The sequence below is a fragment of the Corythoichthys intestinalis genome, chromosome 16 (assembly GCF_030265065.1).
Source record: "Corythoichthys intestinalis isolate RoL2023-P3 chromosome 16, ASM3026506v1, whole genome shotgun sequence".
NCBI lineage: Eukaryota > Metazoa > Chordata > Actinopteri > Syngnathiformes > Syngnathidae > Corythoichthys > Corythoichthys intestinalis.
Genome location: NC_080410.1, coordinates 15,203,549 through 15,226,298, shown reverse-complemented (window position 1 = coordinate 15,226,298; position 22,750 = coordinate 15,203,549). Strand labels below are relative to the sequence as shown.

At 38.7% G+C, this 22,750-nt stretch overlaps 2 protein-coding genes across 3 annotated transcripts in view; both read right to left on the bottom strand.

Annotated features, from left to right (window-relative positions):
* srebf2 (sterol regulatory element binding transcription factor 2) overlaps positions 1 to 19,209 on the bottom strand; it is a 34,955-nt gene extending 15,746 nt beyond the window's left edge. For both annotated transcript variants that reach the window (XM_057817460.1, XM_057817461.1), the window contains exons 1-8: positions 18,892 to 19,209; positions 4,735 to 5,039; positions 3,684 to 3,837; positions 3,422 to 3,567; positions 3,179 to 3,301; positions 2,805 to 3,077; positions 325 to 439; positions 101 to 252 (exon numbers count right to left, since the gene is read on the bottom strand). In XM_057817460.1, coding sequence (XP_057673443.1) covers positions 101 to 252; positions 325 to 439; positions 2,805 to 3,077; positions 3,179 to 3,301; positions 3,422 to 3,567; positions 3,684 to 3,837; positions 4,735 to 5,039; positions 18,892 to 18,982 — 1,359 coding nt within the window. In that variant the 5' untranslated portion in view covers positions 18,983 to 19,209. The remainder of the gene's footprint in view (positions 1 to 100; positions 253 to 324; positions 440 to 2,804; positions 3,078 to 3,178; positions 3,302 to 3,421; positions 3,568 to 3,683; positions 3,838 to 4,734; positions 5,040 to 18,891) is intronic.
* Positions 19,210 to 19,901: 692 nt separating this feature from the next.
* The window catches only part of LOC130904392 (uncharacterized), a 33,016-nt gene continuing 30,167 nt past the window's right edge, over positions 19,902 to 22,750 (bottom strand). The window contains exon 5 of the mRNA XM_057817118.1: positions 19,902 to 22,133. Coding sequence (XP_057673101.1) covers positions 21,049 to 22,133 — 1,085 coding nt within the window. The 3' untranslated portion in view covers positions 19,902 to 21,048. The remainder of the gene's footprint in view (positions 22,134 to 22,750) is intronic.

Below are 22,750 nucleotides of genomic sequence, written 5' to 3'. Positions count from 1 at the left end.
TCCAAAACTGTTTTAGGCAACCTAGTGTTTATGACAAAAAAGCAAACGACATCATTGTCTAAAAAAAAAAAATTATGGCTTTGAACACCGTGTACGTTACCTGATCATGATCTATTAAGGGGCTACTCGGCTCAGAGTCCACACCGTAGGGAGAGAATTGGTGAGGGGATGCTGAACCCAAGTCAGACGCTGGAGGTGACATCATTACAATTTCTTCTTTTGGCTCCATATCTTCGGGCAATGTGACTGGCTCTGAGAGAGAAAGAGGTATGATGTATAGTACACATAATTTGCTACATTCAATTATCAATGTATTACACTTACTGTTCTTCTGGTTTGCCATCTTAAGAGCCAGATTCTCCTGTCGAAGTTTGTGATTTGCCTGTTTCAGGTACTTAATGTAGTCTATAGCTTTACTTAACACTCCTGACTTATGCATCTAAAGGCAAAAAGAACAAACAAACAACGTGTGAGTAACCCAAATTGGCTTATCAATGAAAGATACACCCAGACTTGCTTTCCAGACGATCTGGGATATATTTTATGATTACAAGAACAGTATTACGTATACGGTACTGCCTTTATGAATTTTCAGATTTGCTTGCTTGACTCAGTATCATTATAATCAGGGTCCCCCCAGGATTGATAAATCTAAATTCAATACTTTAAAGACCTTTTTTAATGTCATTTCAACTGAAAATTAACACTTTTCTCGCACCCATTATTTAGATGATTGAATCATATTAAATAAATAAAGCACTTAACATCAAATTTAACCTCAATTACTAAGTGTGTTTGACAAAAGAATGCACATATAATGAAGATACAATTAAAACACATTGAAAATAACATTATAGAGTCTGTCAGAATTTTTTTTAAACACACACACGCACACAATAATTATGGACAAAAAGAGGAGGAGGACAGGACTCAGACCAGCCATCTCCTGTAACAGGCTCGCCTCGTGCACCTGCCAAGACCCCAGTGAACATGGCTAACTCTTGAGTTAAAACGGCGAAATTCACATTCATTCGAAAGGCAACCCGAAATCTTTAAGCAGGTCCACTGCCTTCGCATGACCCATAAACTGCAACTTAAAAGTATTTGGATGTAACGTGAGCCCCTATCACATACTCCAAAACAACAGGAATATCGCGGGACTTAACCGTGCAGCAGTTGTGTGTGAAAACAATTTCCCGTGTCGACTGACATGGGAAGCAGTGTGCGTGAAAGCAGGCGTTAAATTCCCGGGTCACAGCAGATGGCTGATGACTTAAATATCATAGCGGCGGCCGATGTAACTTCCTCCCTCTTTGCAGTATGACGAAAAGCGGTAAACAAACATCGCAATTATAAACATAGCAAGCTAGAAACAGCTAAATTAAACTGAAAACATGACCAAAATTAAAATGTCAATTATTACGTCGGGTTGGGCCAGGGTTTTTACTCGCTAACTTTTTGAAATAACTATATATTAACGTTGTATGAATGATAAACTAAGGAATACTTGTTATAAAATAAATAATTTGGAAAAAAAAAAAAAAAAGAAGACGCTGTATGGTCATTGCAGAGCCAGAGCTTGCCTATACGCCCTTTTTAATCTTCCCCTCTGCGAGTCCGCAAAACCGCATCTGTTTATTTTTATTTAACAAACTTTTCCAGCGTTATTTCGTTGGGTAAATACATTTATAATGATCATAAAATATGCAGTCTCTTTAAACATTAAGAAAATGTGGTGTTTTTTTTCTGCCAACTGAGAATTTGTTATAAAAGACAGACTTTTATGCAGACATCGTCACAAATGTTATCACACAAAACGCCAGGTCGGGTCGGTCTCGATTTTTTGGGCCCAATTTTAACTCTATCTCAAAGTCTTGATGAGCTTAAATTGGCTGCAGTTACGAAGTCGGGAATGCTCCCACCGGGAAAAAAAACATGATTTGACCAACATTATGTTTAACAAACTTTTCCAGCGTTATTTCATTGCGTAAATGCATTTATAATGATCATAAAAATATATAGACTATTTAAACATTAAGAAAATGTGCGTTTTTTTTTTTCTTCCAACTAAAAATTCGTTACAAAAGACAGTTATGACATCGGGAACGCTCCCTCTGGAACAAAATGCAATATGACCAACATTGCGACAGCCGATACCGACCAAAAACAACGTAATATCCGAAACAGATCACCAAGGGACTCATCTGAAGTATATGAATGGTGGTCTGTTTTGGTGTTCAGAATCCACAATACTCCTGCCTGCAGGGTTTTCGTTCCACCGACAAACGGACGCATTCCCGATGCAGAGGTGGATGGATTCTCCATTTTGCCGGTTGTGGTGGTTTGGCACGCACGAGTTGCATTTCGATTTGTAGTGCAGTGCATCGTAAAAATTCTATGCGTCATTTTCGTTATGGATTTTTAAAAAAAAACAAAAAAAAACTTCGTCACGGATATAATTTAGGTTGCACTGAGATGTTCTTGAAAATTAAGACCACAGTGAAAAAATTCCAGACCTACAACAGCTAATTTAATACTTTTAATACCTTTACTAATGGAAAACTAAATTCAATGCTTTTTTAAATACTTTTAATAACCCGTGGGTACCATGATAATACAAAGATTGGCTTTTGATAATTTTGCTCTCATTTTAATGTTTGCGTTACCTTATTAGATATATAACAGTAAAGAAAACATGTTCATTATGGACGTTGGATTTACCACACATTACACTTCGCTTCTCTCAAAATGACAACAATCCTTTAAAAAAAAAAAAAACAATAAACCAAAAAAAACCCACTGACCTTTACGTCATTGCCTACGACCAAGTCTCTCAGCTCCACAATCTTGTCATTGATGGATGACCGGTACCTCTTTTCAATGATGTTGTGGGTAGTCCTCCTCTCACCTTCCTTTACTACCCCTCCTTGACAAACACCCCCTCCAGTGATAGGGCTTTGCTCTATGCTTGATATGGTGCCATTTGTGCATTGGGAGGATCCTGAATGTATGTGTTTGATTGTTAGCTTCTCTCCGCCTCCCAGAACAGTAGTCACGAGGTTACCGCCCACCAACGTCTACAGACGAAGTAACAAAACGTAAAAGGAATGATATCATAAATTGACGACCCCCATATTAAAAACTGTGACTTTCGTTGGTTGTATTGGTCGCGCCGTACCGGTACTTGAAGTGTTGTTGTGTTCTGGATGGGTGTGGTCAATGTGGTGATCCCTGCTGGGTTTGGAATGGGAGACAGAACCAAGGAATCTGTCTTCAGAATCTGAGGTTGTGGAACCAAAACCTAGTGAAAAGAAACACCATACAACTTAAAGATTTCATGCCCATCTAATCATTAACACAAAATACCAGTTGTTAATGTCATTTTAGATTTTTAAACAGAAAACAACTATATTGTTTTTACCTGCTGTGGCACAGCATGGACTGTAGTAGGTGCTGTAGAGAGAGTCTGGATGGTCTGGCCAGTTGACAGAAGGTGCTGCTGAATAGTCCCTGGTCGGAGTTGGGGTGATGTTACGAAGCTCTGCACCTGTGGTTGAAGACCAAGACCTGCGAAAACACGACTAATTAGTACTTATTGAAGAGCCAGATTGAAAATAATATTTCAAAAGTAGTGGTAATATCTTTAAATCATAGTTTTAAAAAAAAGTAAGCAAGTTTGTTACCAGTGAAAGCAGTAGTAGGACTTGGGTGGCAGATGACTGGGTTTTGGATAATACGGGACTGCCCGCCGCTGGAAGCAATCACCACAGTTTGGGCCGTCGGCGTCTGGATGGGTGTCGGAAGGAATGTGTGAAGTGGGAGTCGTTGGGTCTGAATCTGCATTAAAGGTAAAATAAAAAAGTTAGTCTGTCATTACACTGCAACGATACGTTATTATTAACAGAGTAACTAAGAGTAGCGTCACTTCAAAAATAATACCACTCAAGTAAAATGAAAAGTAGTCATCCGAAAAATGTACTGAAGTAAAAAAGTATTTGATGAAAAGAACACTAAGCTAATGAACAACATTGTATTGATTGTAAGAAGTTACAATGTCAGATTTTTTTTGTCAGCACAGCATCATCTGTTTGAACAGTTATTATTATTTTGTACTATAACGTACTATATTGTATGAATACAAAACAAATACACAAAAATCCTCGAATTGATTTTGAAAAAATCATCAGAAACAAAACATCACCCATGTAGAATAAAACATATTTCCTACTATGAAATTAAAATGGTCATATCTCCAGTTTTCCTTGGTCTGTCAGTGCCAAATAAAAACTGGAAGAGAAGTTGAAATCCGCACTTTCGAGTGAAATAGTTATTTTTTTATGGTGCTTTAGGCACGCGATGTGACTGAACAGGCTGCCCTGAACATAGGACTTCTGATGGCAAGCTTGAATGTGGTCATGTCTGTAGTATTACGTGTGATTGGTATCATAGAGTCATGAGATTATTGTCGCGATGTCTGATTGGTGAAACTCGTAGAGCCGCTGTGGGCATCTAATAAAGTAACATCTAAAATGTAGAATAAAGAAGAGAAATGTAACAACTGTAGTGTAGCCAAAAGAAGCGTAAGAGTAATATTTCTTCTTCACAAATCTACTCAAGTAAAAGTAAAAAAGTATGGCTTCTTAAAACTACTCTAAGAAGTACATTTTTCTTATTCAAGTAAATGTAAGACAATGGGTTATTTTCAACTTGGCATGAGGGTAAGTTTTGTCAAACCTGAATAGTGGGCTGGGCCATTACATGGGGCTGGATGGGTTGGACCACTTGAGGCCGTGGCTGAAGGGGCGGCGGACTGCGAGTAGTTGTGGTTGTAGAAGGGCTTTGCGCAGGAGAGAGATTAGGAGGGAGAGTCTGAGGGGAACGGAGGCCAGCACTGGGGCTGTGGTAGACAACAGGGGTTGATGCTTGTGGGGGTCCAGGGTTTTGACTGGCCAGTCGAGGGGTGGAGTTTAAAGAGCCTGCGGAGGCCATCTGCTCCTCAAACAAGTCGGGGAAGTCCTGGTTGACAAGCTGGAGCATCTCTGAGGAAATCGGAAGACAAAAATACAACACAAATAAAAACAAGGCATATCATTCCATTTTCCATAACATGGCAGGCTTCTTCAGCGATGCATTTTTTTCGAGTGTTTCGAGTTTTACTGTTTACGTTTTTGTCTGGAGGAACTATGTAGGCCTATGTTTAACTCATACACTGCCATTGACAGAGATAGACGTCCAAAGTAGGGCTAGGAACCACTGGGTACCTCACGATAAGATTTATGATACATAGCTCACGGTAACAATTATCTCATGATATGGCGATACAACTACTATCATGGGTCAGGAAATAATTCATAACAATACAACTAATAAACAGAAAAGCGAGCTATTTTTATCATTCTGCTGTCGTTGCAATGAGTTTATCACTAGTAGACGTCCAATCCATTTGAAGTGGGAGGGTGGCAGGTGGCAGCAACCTGTCACCTACTACAGGTGACTGCCATCCCTCCCACTTTGAACAGATTGGACGTCTATGGCTGTCAATGGCAGCCAATGAGTTAATTTTGGGCATAATTTTGGAGTTAATTTTGAGTTACGTCCTTTTGGGGCATTTCGGGAAAACCTATTTACATTGGGCCACTTCCTGTTGATTTGGGGGCATTTCAGGGTCACTTCCTGTTCATTCTTGGGCATTTGCGGGTCACTTGCTGTTAATCTTGGGTCACTTCCTATACATTTTAAGGCATCCCGAGATCAATTCTGCACACTTTTGAAAATTTCCTGTTTATTTTAAGGCATTTTTAGTCACTTCCCGTTGAGTTTGAGGCATTTTTGGGTAACTTACTGTTAACTTTGGGTCTCTGAAGAGGAAGTGACCCAGGACTGTCCCAAAATTAATAGGAAGTAGGAGTGGGAACCTCTTGGTACCTCACGATATGATACGATTTGCGATACAAAGCTCACGATAACGATGATCTGACGCTATGGCGATACAACGATTATCAATACATTGGTCAGGAAATCATTCTAGTTTATTCTGAAAAAAACTAATAAACAGAAAAACAAGCTTCTGCTGTGAATTGGAATGAGTTTATCACTACTAGACGTCCAATCCATTTGAACTGGGAGAACTTTTATGCCCAAAATTAAACAAAAACATTTTTACTTGGGTGCTGGATGAGGTTTCAGGAATAAATTGATATAAATGTACTTATATTCATTTTGATTTGTTTTTTCTAAAGTGATATACAAATATCAGAATCATCGTCTTCAAGTGTAGTATCAGGATCAAATCAAATTGTGATACGAATTGTATCGCCAGAATTGAGGCAATGCACACCCCTACAAACTGTTGCTTACTTTTTTTCTTAAACAGCGACTATTTTAAAACGATCTATCTAGAGCTGAAACGAATACTCGAGCAACTCGAGTTTAAAAACTGATCCGAGTAATTTTATTCACCTCGAGTAATCGTTTATTTTGACAGCTCTAAGCATCACGTTTTGCTCGGACTACTTTTAATGCGGGACAACGCGCTGATGTCACGTGCGTAGAGGAAGAAGCAAAAAAAAAAAAAACTTACTGTGGCCGACAGCCGACGTTGCTAAATACTAGCCCGCACATCCTACCTTAGTTGCAGGTAGCTTCTGATGAGTCTCATAGAGATCACAAGTATGTTGAACTAGATGCATAATGACAGACTAGGCCGCGTCTGGCCAGCGTTAGCAAACAGCCGCCATCTTAAAACAGTAGAGCGCCAAGCGCTAATAAAGAGCGCTAGGCGCTAATAAATAAGATTAACGTTACTGTCACTACTAGCTCACGTAACGTTAGCCCTGCGGAGGCAGCCATGCGTGGCTAATATGTCTTACATACAGGCTTTAACATAACCTAGCGTTGTGGAGTGATGAGGGTGTAAAATAAAAACTCAATAATGCTAACTATCAATTTTAGCTCAGTAGTCATTGCTGGATAAAACACCAAGTAGCACTGGTCCCTAATGTGCTCCAATACAGCCTGTATCATACATTTATTTTGAACACTGCAAAAACTCAAAATCCTATCAGGACTTACAGTTTAGACTAACTTAAAACTTAACTAGAACTTAAAAATGGCTTGATACAAATAGAAATTCAATTGAAAAACGTGGGAAAAAATCCTAACTTTTAAGTGATGTGTGTTATCAAGCGTAAAGGCATTTTTAGGTGTATATATATACTTAAAAAAAAAAAAAAAGATCTAAAGGTTTTTTGAGTGAAAGCAGTGAATTAAGTCTTTTTTTTATTCTAGTTACATCTGAGATGCAATTGTTGGCTGTTTTCAACAATATACATCAAAAATAAAGACATTGATTGACTGAAAATGGTTCAAGATTAAATGAAATGTCTTGTTTTCCCATGTATATTTACAATTGCTCTTCACCTAAAAATATATTTGTTTTATCTGATTACTCGATTTATCGATAGAATTTTCAGTCGATTACTCGATTACTAAAATATTCGATAGCTGCAGCCCTAGATCTATCTATTCTTGCCGGGAGCTTATCGATAACCTTTCGAAATACGAAGTAACACGATATATCACCATTTGGATATATTGTCACACCCCTAGTCCAAACCATTTTAACTGAGAGGGCTGGCAGTGATTTTTATTTAATCAAAATTATCATTAAGTATATCTTTTGCGAGTCATGTCAAGGACACTGTAATTGCGACATCTATGATCCGGGTGACCTCAAACACGTGTCACACTTTGCAAACACAGTGCCAAGTATGAAAGTACCAACGGTAATTACTTCTCACTTGACCTTGAGTAAAAGTGAGAAGCATTCGGCAATCACGAGGTGTAAAGAGAGTCTGTGAATATAGTGGAAAAGCACGGAGATTGTTTTTATGGCAGGAAGATAAGCCCATGAATAGCAGCAAATGTTGCAGACTGGCCTTGAAGTGGCGCATGCAAGCAAACACTATCTCTGCCTATGACCTTGAAAAATGATGTGCTGATGGCCCAGACAGCCAAGAACTATCATTTCAAACATTGTTAAATTTGTGCTGTACACACAGATGAAAATTAATTGCCTATTGAAGCTCCTCCCTGCTTTTTAAATATGCCGGAGCAGTATCTGGAGTTTTTACTATTCTTCAATTTATTTTGTGGCAAGATATTGTTTAGTGTTTAACAGTAATGTTATGGGTTCTTGGAAAACTATACAAAATGCACAGTACAGTTGTGCTGTCTTAGCTTTTCACACATTTGGATGGATAGCCATTTACGCTGCAAAATACAAATGGGAAAAACCAAATGTCTTGGTCCCTCTCTTTATTGATACTTGCATATATTTTTTCCAACCGAGAAAAACCTGGAAAAGCCATCAGGTTTTCATTATCGTTGTTTTTGTACCCCTGTCCAAAAATTGATTTTATTTAACCCTTTCGTGCACAAATTATGACTTTTTTCTACCTTTACAGGGTAGTCATTTAACTCATTAGCTGCCACTGACGGCCCTATAATTCATTTCCAGTGTCATTTAAATTGCGCTGTTCATTTTAACTGTCGGGTTAATTTCACAGCTAGGGTTAATGTCACGACCAGGTTACAGCTAGAAGTGCAGATTACCGGTTTCAAGGTATAACGTGGTATGAAAACATTAAGGTTTCAAGGCAAGGCAAGGCAAATTTATTTATAAAGCACAATTCAACACAAGGCAATTCAAGGTGCTTTACATCACATGAAGATCATAAAAATCACATTTAAATCAATACAACGTAAAAACCAAGACAAAAGATCGCATTTAATCACAAATAGAATAAAAATAAATAAATAGAAATGAAACAAAAATAAAAATAAAACAAAACTACTACTACTAATAATCATTGAAATCAGCAATGGGTATAAGCACAAGAGGAATAGAAAGCAAGTGGATTGAAATATATAGACAGTTATGGATATGCAGTGCTAAACAAAAGCGCTTTTAGCCCTGATTTAAAAGAGCTAACAGTTTGAGCATACTTCAGACGTGCAGGTAACTTGTTCCAGAGGTGAGGAGCATAATAACTAAATGCTGCCTCACCCTGCTTGGTTCTTGTTCTTGGAACATACAGAAGACCGGTTCCAGCGACCTTAGGGGTCTAGATGTCTCATAGGAATCTAACAAGTCAAGCATGTATTTTGGTCCAAGGCCATTAAGTGTTTTGTAGACGAGCAATAGTATTTTATAGTCTATCCTTTGACTCACTGGAAGCCAGTGTAGCGATTTCAAAACCGGTGTAATGTGGTCCAGCTTCCTTGTATTTGTGAGGACTCTGGCTGCAGCATTCTGTACTAGCTGCAGCTTCCTGACTGATTTTTATCAAGACCTGTAAATATACCGTTGCAATAGTCCAATCTGCTGAAAATGAATGCATGCATAAGTTTTTCCATGTCTTGTTGAGTCAGAAGCCCCTTAATTCTGGTTATATTTTTTAGGTGGTAATAAGCGGATTTAGTGACGGACTTTAGATGGCTATCAAATTTTAGGTCTGAGTCAATAATTACGCCAATTCAAAACCACAAAAATTTTCCGTCATACTGTCCCTGAGGTATTAGCTATTTTTTGTCCCAAAAATGTATGGAGAAATCACTCGTTTGCAGCTTAAGGCTCAACCCTACCCCATCGGTTGTTGCTCAGTGTCAGTGAGTCAGCTGTGCAACACGATGGCTGGAGGTGGTGAAACTTCTGAACTTTTTTCCCCCAATCGAAGAAAATGAAATCGTTGGTATGGGAATACTTCGGCAAGATATCTCAAAGTAACATATTTTAGAGCTGTAACTGCAATAACGTGATACCGTGAAACCGTGATATTTTGGCTTAAGGTTATCGCACCGTCAGAATCTCATATCGGCACATGCCTCGTTACAGCTGGTTGGAATTACCGATAGGTTTAGGGCTACGGCTAGAGTTAGAACAGGGGTCGGCAACCAAAATGTTGAAAGAGCCATATTGGAGCAAAAAAACAAATATGTCTGGAGCCGTGAAAAAATGAAAGCCTTATAATGAAGGCATGCTGTACATATCTATATTAGCTATATTAGCCTACTATCAAAATGACTAAGTTACCTACAAATACATAATGAGCCTTCATGATTACCGTATTTACCGCACCATAAGGTGCACCTAAAAGCCAAAGTCAATTTTCTGAAAAGCAGACAGTGCCCCTTATAATCAGATCTGCCTTATATATATGAGTGAATATTGGTTAATCATGGCATGACATTTCATTTAGCTCAGCTCCATCTAGTGGATGCATAATGCAATGCCAACCATTACTACTACTACTACTACTATTACTGCACCTTATAATGAAAGTGTGCCCTATACATGAAAACGGTTCTAAAGTAGGCCATTTGTTGAAGGTGCGCCTTATTGTGTGGAAAATAAGGTAAATGTTTATTCTTCCTGCAGTGCATCCTGTAGAGAATGACGCACCACATAACTACTATGTTATACGATGCCGCCTCAAGTTTCATGACAATATTAATGAATTAGAAGAGTGCTTGTCCTGACAGAAACCGTATTAAAACCAAGAATATAATGCCCTCTCCCATGTTTTTCCATTTTCAAACATTTTTGAAAAAGCTACAAGGAGCCACTAGGGCGGCGCTAAAGAGCTGCATGCGGCTCTAGAGCTGCGGGTTGCTGACCCCTGGGTTAGAGGAAGAACTGCGTTAGGGTTAAGGAATGCCAATGAGAATGCAAAAGACGCCTATGTACGTACATGCCAGTGACGCCTATATGCAGCCATGCCATTGATGCCTTTGAATGTCAATGCCATTTAACGCCAATGTACATCCTCGCCATTAACGGCCACATACTGTACGTCCATGATATTGACAGCCACGTACATCAATAACATTGAAGTCCATGTCGATGCCATTGACGGCCCATGCACGTCCATGCTAATGACACCCATTAATGTCAATGCCATTGACACGCCTTGGAGATCCTTTTTTTGAAGCGATTTTAACCATTTTAACTTCAAACTAATTTGTTTGCTCGTCATGAACATTTTTTGAGGAAAGCTCAAACAAAGATGTTTGCATTGGACCCTATGAAATAATTTAACTCAATGGCACAGGTGGGCAAACCGGTCCTCGAGGGCCGCAGTGGGTCCTGGTCTTTGTTCCAACTGACCCAGCACAGATAGTTTAACCAATGAGGTTTCAGCAGAAATGAGAAGCACCTGACTGCAATTGACTGATTACACTTGTAAAAAAGCAGATTGATGAAAAGGCGTCCTCTTAATGGGTTGCAACAAAAACCCGCACCCACTGCGGCCCTTTGTGGAATAGTTTGCCCACCCCTGCTCTATGGCATGGTCAATGTTATTAGTAGAGGTGGGAATCTTTGGGCACCTAACGATTCGATTACGATTCAGAGGCTACGATTCGATTATAAATCGATTATTGACGACCCCCCCCCCCCTCGCTATTAGCTGCTTTTAATGTTTTGTACATTAGTTACAAAAACTGTAAAAAAAAAATAAAAATAAAAAATAAATTTAAATAAAGCTTCGCAGCCTTAAATAAACAACTATTTCAGTATCAAGTTAACAGTTAAAAACAATAAATAATATACTCAAATCCCCTTTCTGTATCAGCAGCTTTAAACTACATTCAATTAATTTAATGTTGTGAATCAACCGTTAAAGTTGTTAAAATTGCTCCTGTTATTCCATAATTTCCCTTTTGTCTACTTTCGACATATGAAAGTTTTAAAACTATTTTAAAGATAATTTCAAGTCAATATTTTACCGATTTAGGAGTATTTTAGATAAAAAGTTAATTAGGTTCGCTTGGAAGGTTCGCTACAACAGCCTTGCATGGACGTCTACTGCTTTAAGATGGCGGCCGTTTACTACCGCACGCATCTAGCTTTCTGTACATGTGCTGCTAACGCCACCGAGTCCATTTTGCATCCAGTCCTATATAAATATGATATCTACCGTACCATTATGTGGACGGACTTTGTAGCAGCTGTCGGCAGCAGTCAGGTATGTTGTTGTTTTTTTTATCTCGCAGCATGAGTTGAGCTAGAGCCGTGTGTTGAGCATTGGCATTACCCGAGGGGCCGGGTAATGACAAGCATGATGTTTAGCTACTCTTGCTCCGTTCCTCATTGCGTCCTGAAGACTGCGCGGTGCGCTGAGTGTGATTTACTTCCGCTTTACTTGACATATTTCAATAATTGGAATTTGGATGTTTGTGAATATTCTCAAATCTTCCACGGCCGAATCGCGAATAATCTAAGAATCGGAAATTTCGCACACCTCTAGTTATTAGACACACAAAAACTTTGCATTGCTTCCCATTCATATTGAACCCACAAATACATTTTTATTGGGTCCAATTGACAACGCAAATGACACACAAAATCATTGTCCCTGAAAGGGTTAAATTTGGACACTTTAATAGTGAAGAAAATATTGGGATGTACAGGAGTTTGCCGTCTGGTACCCAGACAATAAACCGATATGACTTGGGACGTTTTTCCAATGTAGCTACAAGGAAATCAGATGGCCACCCTTGCATTTCAGGCTTAAAGAACAAAAAGCAACCTGTCACATTAATCTTATGACATGACACCACCCAGGGCACACCCAGTGACTGCCTTTATGTGAAAAACGTGAATAACGTAAACAATAAAGTGTAAGTAAACTACGTCGCCTGGAATAAATGCGACTGGATGCCAAAATATCAGTAAAAGTGAATGTGAAGTGCTTTAACGAGAGCTTTGATTTCAGTGAGCTTTCGACCTTGTCTGTTTGGTTGGTTTTGAAGTCCGCTACTGAAGACTCAGTAAAGTGTTTATTTTATTTTATATGAAAACTGACGTTATGATGGAGTAATTATGCAACGCAGAACACGACACAGCTAAATTAAACCATCAGGAGAAACAACAACAAAAACAACAGAAACATCCAGGTGGACTAGTATGGGAAGCCAAAACAGAGCAACATTCTGATTCAGACATGACCTCATGGTTAAAACGCAGGAACACTAACGTCTAGGTTGTCCCAGTCATAAATAAGCAGATTGCATTCCCGCAAACACCTGATAATGAATTGTGCCAGTGTGTCTGTTTGAGGCAACAGTTTTAGGAAGTATAATAATTTCACAAAAGCCTTATGCAAGAACGCATGTGCACTAGATTTCATTTGTCACTGTGAATTTGTGTACCATGAGTCCATGACTATTCACAATCACGTGCACCCTCCCCCCTCCACACACACACAAAACTCCACACACACACTAAACATGTCTACAGTTTCCACACTTTTTTCGCTATATTTTTAGTGTTCTAACTAGGGCTGCCAAAGTTATCGCGTTAACGGGCGGTAATTAATTTTTTAAATTAATCAAGTTAAAATATTTGACGCAATTAACGCACATGCCCCACTCAAACAGATTAAAATGACAGCACAGTGTCATGGCCACTTGTTACTTGTGTTTTTTGTCTCCCTCTGCTGGCACTTTGGTGCGACTGATGTTATGGGTTCAAGTAACATGAGAATTGTGTAATTATTGACATCAACAATGGCGAGCTACTAGTTTATTTTTTGATTGAAAATTTTACAAATTTTCTTAAAACGAAAACATTAAGAGGGGTTTAATATAAAATTTCTATAACTTGTACAGACATTTATCTTTTAAGAACTAAAAGTCTTTCTATCCATGGATCGCTTTCACAGAATGTTAATGCCATCTTGTTGATTAATTGATATAATAAACAAATACAGTACTTATGTACAGTATGTTGAATGTATATATCCATCTTGTGTCTTATCTTTCCATTCCAACAATAATTTACAGAAAAATATGGCATATTTTATAGATGGTTTGAATTGCGATTAATTACGATTAATTAATTTTTAAGCTGTGATTAACTCAATTAAAATATTTAATCGTTTGACAGCCCTAGTTCTAACATAAGGATCACAAACTATTAGCAATTTTAGAGACTCCCAAATTATTAACTCCTCAGTCCAAGAAATGAAGTTGCTAACATGAGGAATATTCCAGATGGGGTGTTTAAATTCTAATAAATATTTACACTTAACCATAGCCAGAGACAGTGAGGAGGACAATAGTTTTTGGCCAGATTGTCCGCAAGGTTTTTTTTCCCATTCATAAATACCTTGCTTTCTCTTTAATAGTTGTATCGTAGAATATCATGAGATTAATTTCCTGACCGATAATTGTTGTATCGCCATATAGTGAGATAATTATCATGAGCGTTGAATCGCAAATTCTATCATATCGGGGAGGTACACAGAGGTTCCCAACTTCCCACCATTAACCCTGGTTATGCAAAATAATGCAACAGACAGGAATTGACCCACTGAAACCATTAAAGAAAATCAGTTTGCAAAGATTTCTTCAACTTGGATACTCAAGCACATTCAGATGAACACTTTTATGCTGACAGATGTACAAAACCATGCACATGTGCACTTTAATGGGAAGCAGACTGTTAGATAAACAGACAGAACAAGGGCCCCAGGAGCCTTAGGAACCTCAGACAAGATGGTACAATGGGGATTAGTGCAGTGGGCTTATCGGTGAAAAGAAAAAAAGGGGTTATGTAACTACTAACTACGGTCCCAAAGAGAGTAATTAGGGAGGGGGAGTTTCTAGACATAGTAGTACGAGTGGAGGAGTAAGTAAATTGTTAAACTAAAGTGCAAACTTGGCTACTGGCAGAAAACTGATAATTTTGAATAATATATGTTCCATTCTAATTTGTTCCATATACTTTGTACTTAATATGCCGACAAGTTTTTTTGTTTTTGTTTTTTAACTGAAAATGTTTCTTCTTTTATTGGACTTTACATTCCTCGATGCTACAATGATTACCAGTCGGGGACGGTAACAGTTACATTTTGGACATAGTGTTCTAGCAAATGAATTTTTAAATTACCTTTAATTTACTGGTAAATCTGAATTTCAATTTTTGTGCCATACAATACCAAGCTGTCTATAGCGTTTTGTAGTTTATGTCAGCATTGACTTACATTAGATAGACATTGTCCATTTTATTTCATGTGAAAAATTTGACAAATCATAATCACAGAACTGTGGAACCTAGAGTTTTTTTCTGTCCTAAAACTGTATTTCAGTGAGTTTCACAGTGAATGCATTTAAGCGTGTCGCGATATGCACCAAGTCAAATTATCGCACAGTAAATAATAATGAGAGCGGTAATTTTCCCGGCTGCGATTTATCACTGCGACCGTGCGTGCATACATTTGTGCGTGCGTGTGCTGCGTACACTCGGCACACGGGCGTGTTGATTTCATATGAGACTCCAGTAGCTTTCACATATGTTTATTGGCTATCGACACACCGCAGAATTAAAGTTCAGACATACAAAATAAAGAAACACTGATATTAAACATTGTAAAACGTTAGTATCACTACACTGAGGTACTAACCACTTTAGCCTGCTATAAAACATTGGCAGTCTTCTCCACAACGCAAAATTGCAGCTAAAAGGTGACACTTCACACATGAAAACTCGCTGGATTAAAGAATTTGCAAGCGATGAGAACAAAAGAAAAAAATCTATTACCGACACCACACGCTTGACGAAAGCGAAGTGCACTTTGTTTTTTACTGAGTGTAAAGTGTACGGTTAGTGGCTTAGCAAACGTACTTCCGGTGAACATTTCAAAATAAAAGCACTGCATATTCAGATTTCTGGAGGCAATCGCATATACTTCAGATTCTACACTAAGAATAATTTCAAAATGACACCCATTAGGAAAAATCTGATTGGCAATGATAATATGATGTAATAAATTATAATAATTTGAATTCAAATTTATTGCATGCGCACTTTGCAGGACAAAATGACAGACATTTTGGATCAAATTAACACTTTTAATGGGCTCTAATTGGCAGACAATAAAATCGACATTGGGTTTCTCACCGATTTCATATTCTGCACTTAACTAGCTTTAAAATGACTCAGGATGCATTGTGTGTAAGGGTATAACAGTACATGTATTTGTATTGAACCGTTTCGGTATGTGGTGCTCGGTTCGGAACGGAGGCGAGTTTCTGACGTAATGTAACCCTGACTTTTCGAGGCTGTGAGTCGATCGGGTTACAGTTTCTTTGTGTAGATTACATTTACTCCGTCTTCTCTACTATAATGAGGACCAACATGGTAGGACCGTAAAACCCAGAAACGACAGCGTGGCCGCCGCGAGAACACAGTGAAACGCGGGCGTTAAAGTCAATCAGCCAATGCACACCAGTCGCTGTGCGGCCGCGTGTTGACGCGTCCCAGAAGCGGTTCAACGTGACGCACACGAAATGAACGGCAGAGTTTATTATTTGACGCGAGACGCAACCCTCCTGCGTAAATACTACTACCGGTAGTTAGGTTCGGGCAGACCGGAAGTCACTCGTGTAAAAATACGGTGAATCCGGTCGATTTTCAAACTAATATGCAATCGTAACCCACTTTTTGAGTCCATCAGATCTCTTGAGTGGTAGATCGGGGCACAGTTGACTTGTCTTTGTTGATTTACTGCCGTCTTCTCTGCTATAATAATAACCAACATGGCCCCATGTTCAATACAAAACCCTCCTACCACAACAAAACCAGTAGGAACTAGGAACTAATATTCACATAGGAACTAAAGTTATACAACATAAAATATACCATACAAATGAACACTACATCACATTTGTAAAATATAAACACATAATAAAATAGATAATAGCCCATTTAAATAAAATAAATTGAAATGAGCTATAACACCTATAATTAAAAATTAAGAATACACAGATCCTGCTTACACAATTAAATTTATTAATTTCTGTGTGCCGCTTTAACTTGAGAAAATCCACCAATAAAGCTTTTGAAAACTGTTCATTAGGAAAAAAAATGATTCATTGAGGCATTTCAATTGTAAAATACATTTTAAAATCTTTGGGATTGGGATTGCTTTTCTCTTTAGCACAGGACTTCTTTTTTCTTCTTTCTTTCAGAAAGAAAGCTGACCAATACGCGGGGTCTGAAAGGCAAATTGTTGTTGGATTATCTTTAAATACCCACTACTTTTTGAGCAGAATTCTAGCTTTGTTTAGGCCAGTGCTTCTCAATTATTTTCTGCTACGGCCCCCCCAAGGAAGACATAAATGTTCCGCGCCCCTCCAAACTCTCTACCGCCACTGTAAATAGTATCATTTGTCTATAAAATTACAATAATAAGTATGCCTCTGCCTAACATTGTCTTACATTGATCAACATATAATAAAGTATAACTTTATTAAAAATGTTTTGTTTGTAACAGGAAAGACTTAACACGCATCAATTTGCCTGAATTAAAAAAAATTTAAAAAAAGTCACATCCAAACTGTAAAATGCACTCAAGGTACATTTTTGACCACTTGATACAGAAAAATGTAATAAAATCAGAAAATAATAACACATTCAAATTGATTAGAAACGTGAGGACAATACGCCCAAAAATTTGACCCAAAAAACAAAACTGAATTTAAGAAGAAAAAAAAAAAGAGTGTCTTTGGACAGAAGGACAGTTTTTATTTTTGCTGCTCACCATATCACCTCCTTTGCAATGGTGTGGGGTTATTTTGCACTGAGCAGGCTAACAGTGCTCACTGGTTTACTGATATTACAATGACAAAGCGGGACGATTGTTGGCAATATTCGGCACGTTTTCGCTGAAAAACAAGCGGCTTATCAATGAGATTGGGGTATAATGTCTTTCAGTGGCGTCTTAATTGATTTGGCTTCCGGCTGTCCGCTAGAATTATTTTTAGACACGGTAAAAAGTGGTCTTTCCTCATCTCCCACTGTATTAAAAGTCAAAGCCAAAAGGCAAACGGCACGATTAAAAAAGCGCATTCTTGGCGGCCAAGGGAGAACCGTAGGTGAGGACGGTCGTCGTGACGATCCCAAGCCGAAAATGGCACTTCTCGGGCGGACACGTGAGGTCGCTGCGCGAGTCCGGCTGGAAAACGGCTTTCGAAAATGGCGCACACTCACAGCTTTTCATATCTCTTTTCTGTGTGCTCTTGCTTAGTTCAAAAATATTGCGTGCACTCTGAAAATGAGAGCGCCACTGCCACCCACTGAGTGGATGTGCAAGTACACTTTATTCCAGTACGGGGGGGGGGGGGGGGGGGGGGAAGAAAAAAAAAGCATGTTCCCCGAGGTCACATGCGCCACCCCTGACATCGCTCTGCGCCCCCCTGGGGGGGCGCGCCCCACTATAGAAGTACTGGTTTAGGCTAATGTTCCTATTGTTGAAAGCACAAAGGTGTGTAATAAACAACGAGCACATTTATATTTTGCATTTTGTTTTCTTACTGTACCGAAAATGAACCGAACCGTGACCTCAAAACCGAGGTACGCACCGAACCGAGATTTTTGTGTACCGTTACACCCCTAATTGTTTTTTTTTCAATACTTATAAAATTTTAATATAGTTTGTGTTTTACTTAATAAAAACAATTTATTGCATTTGAATAGGTGATTTATTAGGCTGTATTGTCACTATATTCATGATTGAATAGGTTAAAAAAATAATAACGCACATTTTCGTGTGCGGGTGTTAAGTGAATGATCTGCTTCATTATATAGTGCACACATAGAATGAGATCCTCAAATTTATGGGAGCATCATTTAGTAATTTGAATGACTGAATGCTAAGATTGAATAAGAGTTCATGAATAATGTTGTTGTAAATTATGACATATTACAGATTTACTCCACGCAAGACACTCACATATTCCACGTTTATCAGACGAGTGTACTCGGAAATACACTAAGCAAAGGGGCACAAACGTTTTAACACGGTTGTCAGTGATATTGCAACTCACCATCGATTTCCCCCAGAGTTAAGTCATTCCCAAACTCCGCTAAAGTCGGGTCCACGTTCTCCATTGGAGACATGTACTCTCCAATGTCCATCCTTGACCGCCTTCACTGACTGGCCTAGCGGCTTTACAGCAAGCACTAGCTGAATAAAAACAGAAGCCAGCCAGCACGCAGGGCTCCAATGTTTATTTATAAGAATCAATAGTGAAAGTTTGAAAACACCAGTGCCTCAAATGAGGCAGCAGTCTAACCGGTTAAACTCATTTACAATTACGTTGCCTGCACACGACGCCATATTGTTCTACGGTAGTTACGTCATTCACAAACAGACGGGTTGATCTAAAACGCGATTAGATTGGTTCAGACGGATGCGTTGTTGTCAGCAGACCAGGCGGGATTGACCAATGAAAAAACTGCACTCTTCGTGGCCTGATAGTACGTCATACATCTGAAGCTATTAAATCCCGCCCCCCCCGCCCTCTGGTGACAACTCGACGAGAACGGCGACAGCTAAAGGCAAGACGGAAAATGCTGGTTCATAAATAGAAATGAATAATTGATGCGGTAACATGGCATTTTAAATCAGCATCCTCTTCCTTGTAAGGATTACATCAAATAAATGTGAATTATGTCGAACAAAAGTTTTCACACTGAATACAATGTCTTTTGACTTCACCCTGACCCCAATTTGAGACGGGGAAAACTCCAATTTAGTTTGGTATCAGAAAATACAAATTAAATAGCAGCTGGGTGAAAAAAAAAAAAGCAAAATTGTTCTGAATTAATTAAAATGACATATCATAGAAATAAAACACTGGTTAATTTATTTATAGATGAAATATATTTGCTAATATTTTAAAGTAAAAATTGTGCATTTCCACTGTTTAGAAAACACGAGTGGTCAAGATGTCTTGAATTTTAAACAATTTATTTGACATTTGGCAATACACAATTCATTTAAAAATGAGGGAATTATAAACATACAGTGCATAACAAATCACACATTTGAAAAAAGTTGTACAAAAATGACAGGATGGAATGGACAAAATTATCATGATTGATTGCCTTTATCAATACAACACAGTGAAGTCCAAACTTATTTATAAGACTTACTTGTTGAACGCAAAATCGAGATGAATGTATAATGTATTACATATTTAAATGACAATTCTTTTTATTTAAGTGAAAAAAGTCTAAAGTACAAACATAGAAAATAGTACTGGTAAATACCATACGAGCATGTGTGTATATATAGCCGGGTGTATGCGCTAAAAGTGACAATCATTATTTTTTATTTAAATCAAACTTCGATTGACAGTTAGGGTTGAAAATGCCCTGACTTCCCATTTTCTTTTTTTTTGCTTGCCAAATCCTCAATGATACAGTATGTGGCTGACCGGACTAACATTTAAATTTAACCCCTTCAAACCTGAGCATGCTGCTGAAGGACATGACACGTTTGCCTCTCTAAATCAATCAATAAATACACTGAATTTCGTTGCTATTGCCACTTCTGGGAGATCATTGGATGAAACTTTACTCATCGAAATCAGATCATGAAGTTTAGCACACCCTCTTTGCTATTTTTGCCTCTTTGAAAACGGCTGAGGCAAAACGGAACTTCAAAAAGGCAAACGTAAGTACTCATTTCTCATCAAACACAATGTAACATTAGCATAAAAAATAACCAATAAAAGCATGTAATATCCCCGACCAAAAAAATCTCACTTTGTTCTGGTATTTGAGTTTTTTTTGTTTTTTTTTTGCCCAGCAGAAAAAATGCGGGTCTGCCTGGATTAAACTCTTTGTTCTAACTGCCCATTGGTGAGTAGTTGACAGAGCTGGTTGACTTACAAAAGTGATTGCAATCTAAACACAAAGTATATAATGGACAAACCTAGACAGGCTCCCATTAATTTTGATCTATTACAACCACCTCCCATTAATTTGTATCTATCTTCTGCATGAAACAGAGTAAAGTAATGAAATGTGTAGCCTCCATAGAATTTCTGGCTACATCTTTGGCCTCATACATTTGATAATTTAGCGATAGTAAAAGGCACATGCCTTCAATTCTTTCCTGATCCTTTGCGTTTAGGTTTGACCACACTCATTTGCACACGATCACCTGAGGTTGCCGTTATTGCAGCCTCCCCTATCTATCTACCCTGTCTATTTTGACCTACAGAAGCATCAATCGCATTGTGTGCCCCAACATTCACACTCTGGTATGGCCCTGTGCCCACCATATTTCTTACATCTATAGCTACTTTCAAAGTGCGAAATCCGACCTCACTAACTTGATCAGAAGCATCCTGTGCAGCGTCCTCCGGACTACCAGCCTCAATACCAGCAACGACACCTATAACACTGCCAACAAATCCACCCGTGAGTATTCCCACACCAAGATCTTTAGTTATAGTGGACCCTCCGATGGAGGCTACAACGACGCCCACGCCAGCACCAAATATGGCTCCAATACATGCGCCAACGAAGCCTGCATCGACGACGCGTTTCACGATCGGCCACATCTTTTCAAGAGACGGCCATCCTGCACTACCGCTACTTGTACGCAGTTCTTTCCTCACAGATGCCTGGGCCTCTTCAAACATTTGATTAGTATAAACCCTAGTTGTACTTGTCGTGACCATCCTGTCCACCTTTGACATGAGTTCATGAACCTGGGCAACATCACTGGAGTTTTCATTGTTGAACACATGGTACCTGCCCCCACACGTGCCAATAAGTTCCCTGAGCCCAGCAGGCGCCTCTCTTAGGTATTCTTCAAAGCTCTTGCCCTTAAGACGATCCCCTCCGGTAAAAAGAACTATTGTGTGATATTTAACGGCATCTTCTCCAAAAAGTTTTGCCAGATTGATGGCAGCCTGCGCTTCGTTTTCTGTATAACGCCCGATCGGTACAACCAAGAAAAAGGCATGGAGCGCAAAATTTGAGTAAACAATACATTTGGCTATTTCTTCATGAACTTCATCTTCAGTGAGGTTAGTGTCCCCAAACCCTGGCATATCTACCACTGTCACCTTTCTCTTCCGGTCATGATCCTCCACAAGCTCAGCGATTCCATACTCAGTTTTCTGGGTCACTGAGCTAAAACTGAGCTCTGACACAAAGTGTTCCCTGCCCAGGATGGTGTTTCCTGATGCACTTTTGCCCGCTCCTGTATTTCCGACAAGAACCAGCCGGAGTTCATTTTGCCACGTGATCTCTGAGTCCATCCTCTCTGCTCAAAGTGATGGGAAAAGCAGTGAACAATGTTGTGAAATCAGGGTGAATCAACATGTTGATTGTAGATTTTAGCACAATTCAATCATTCCCATACTTTTCTATGACATCAATAAGTTCTCACAGTACAATGTGCAGTATCAATATCTTGAATAATGACCACACCTACTGGCTTTGAATGGCCTCACAATGCAAGAAACACTGGACGTTTAAGGTGCTGAAATAAGAGAAACAGAAGAAATTCCCATAAATGACATTCATTTCAGGCTTGTTTTCTGGTAGGTTTGAGCAGATTAGCAGATGGACATTTGGCGCTTTTACGCACTTTGTTTACTGTTTTTTTAGCAGGATTAATATATTGACAACAAATTTATTAACATTCCTGAACTTTTGGAATACCTGAGGTTGGATTAACTCATCTGTCTTACTTGTTCTGTCAATTACAATTATCTTTTTCTGCAATTGCAAGAGTTTGCTCAAGTTTAGCAAATTTAATTGTTGTGCTATTGAATCCCTGAAAAACAGTATTTTAATCAATAACAGTGTAATACATTAGCAAAGTTTTAGTATTTCGATTTTTTAGTGATTACACATGATTTTGGGGCGCGAGAGTGTAAC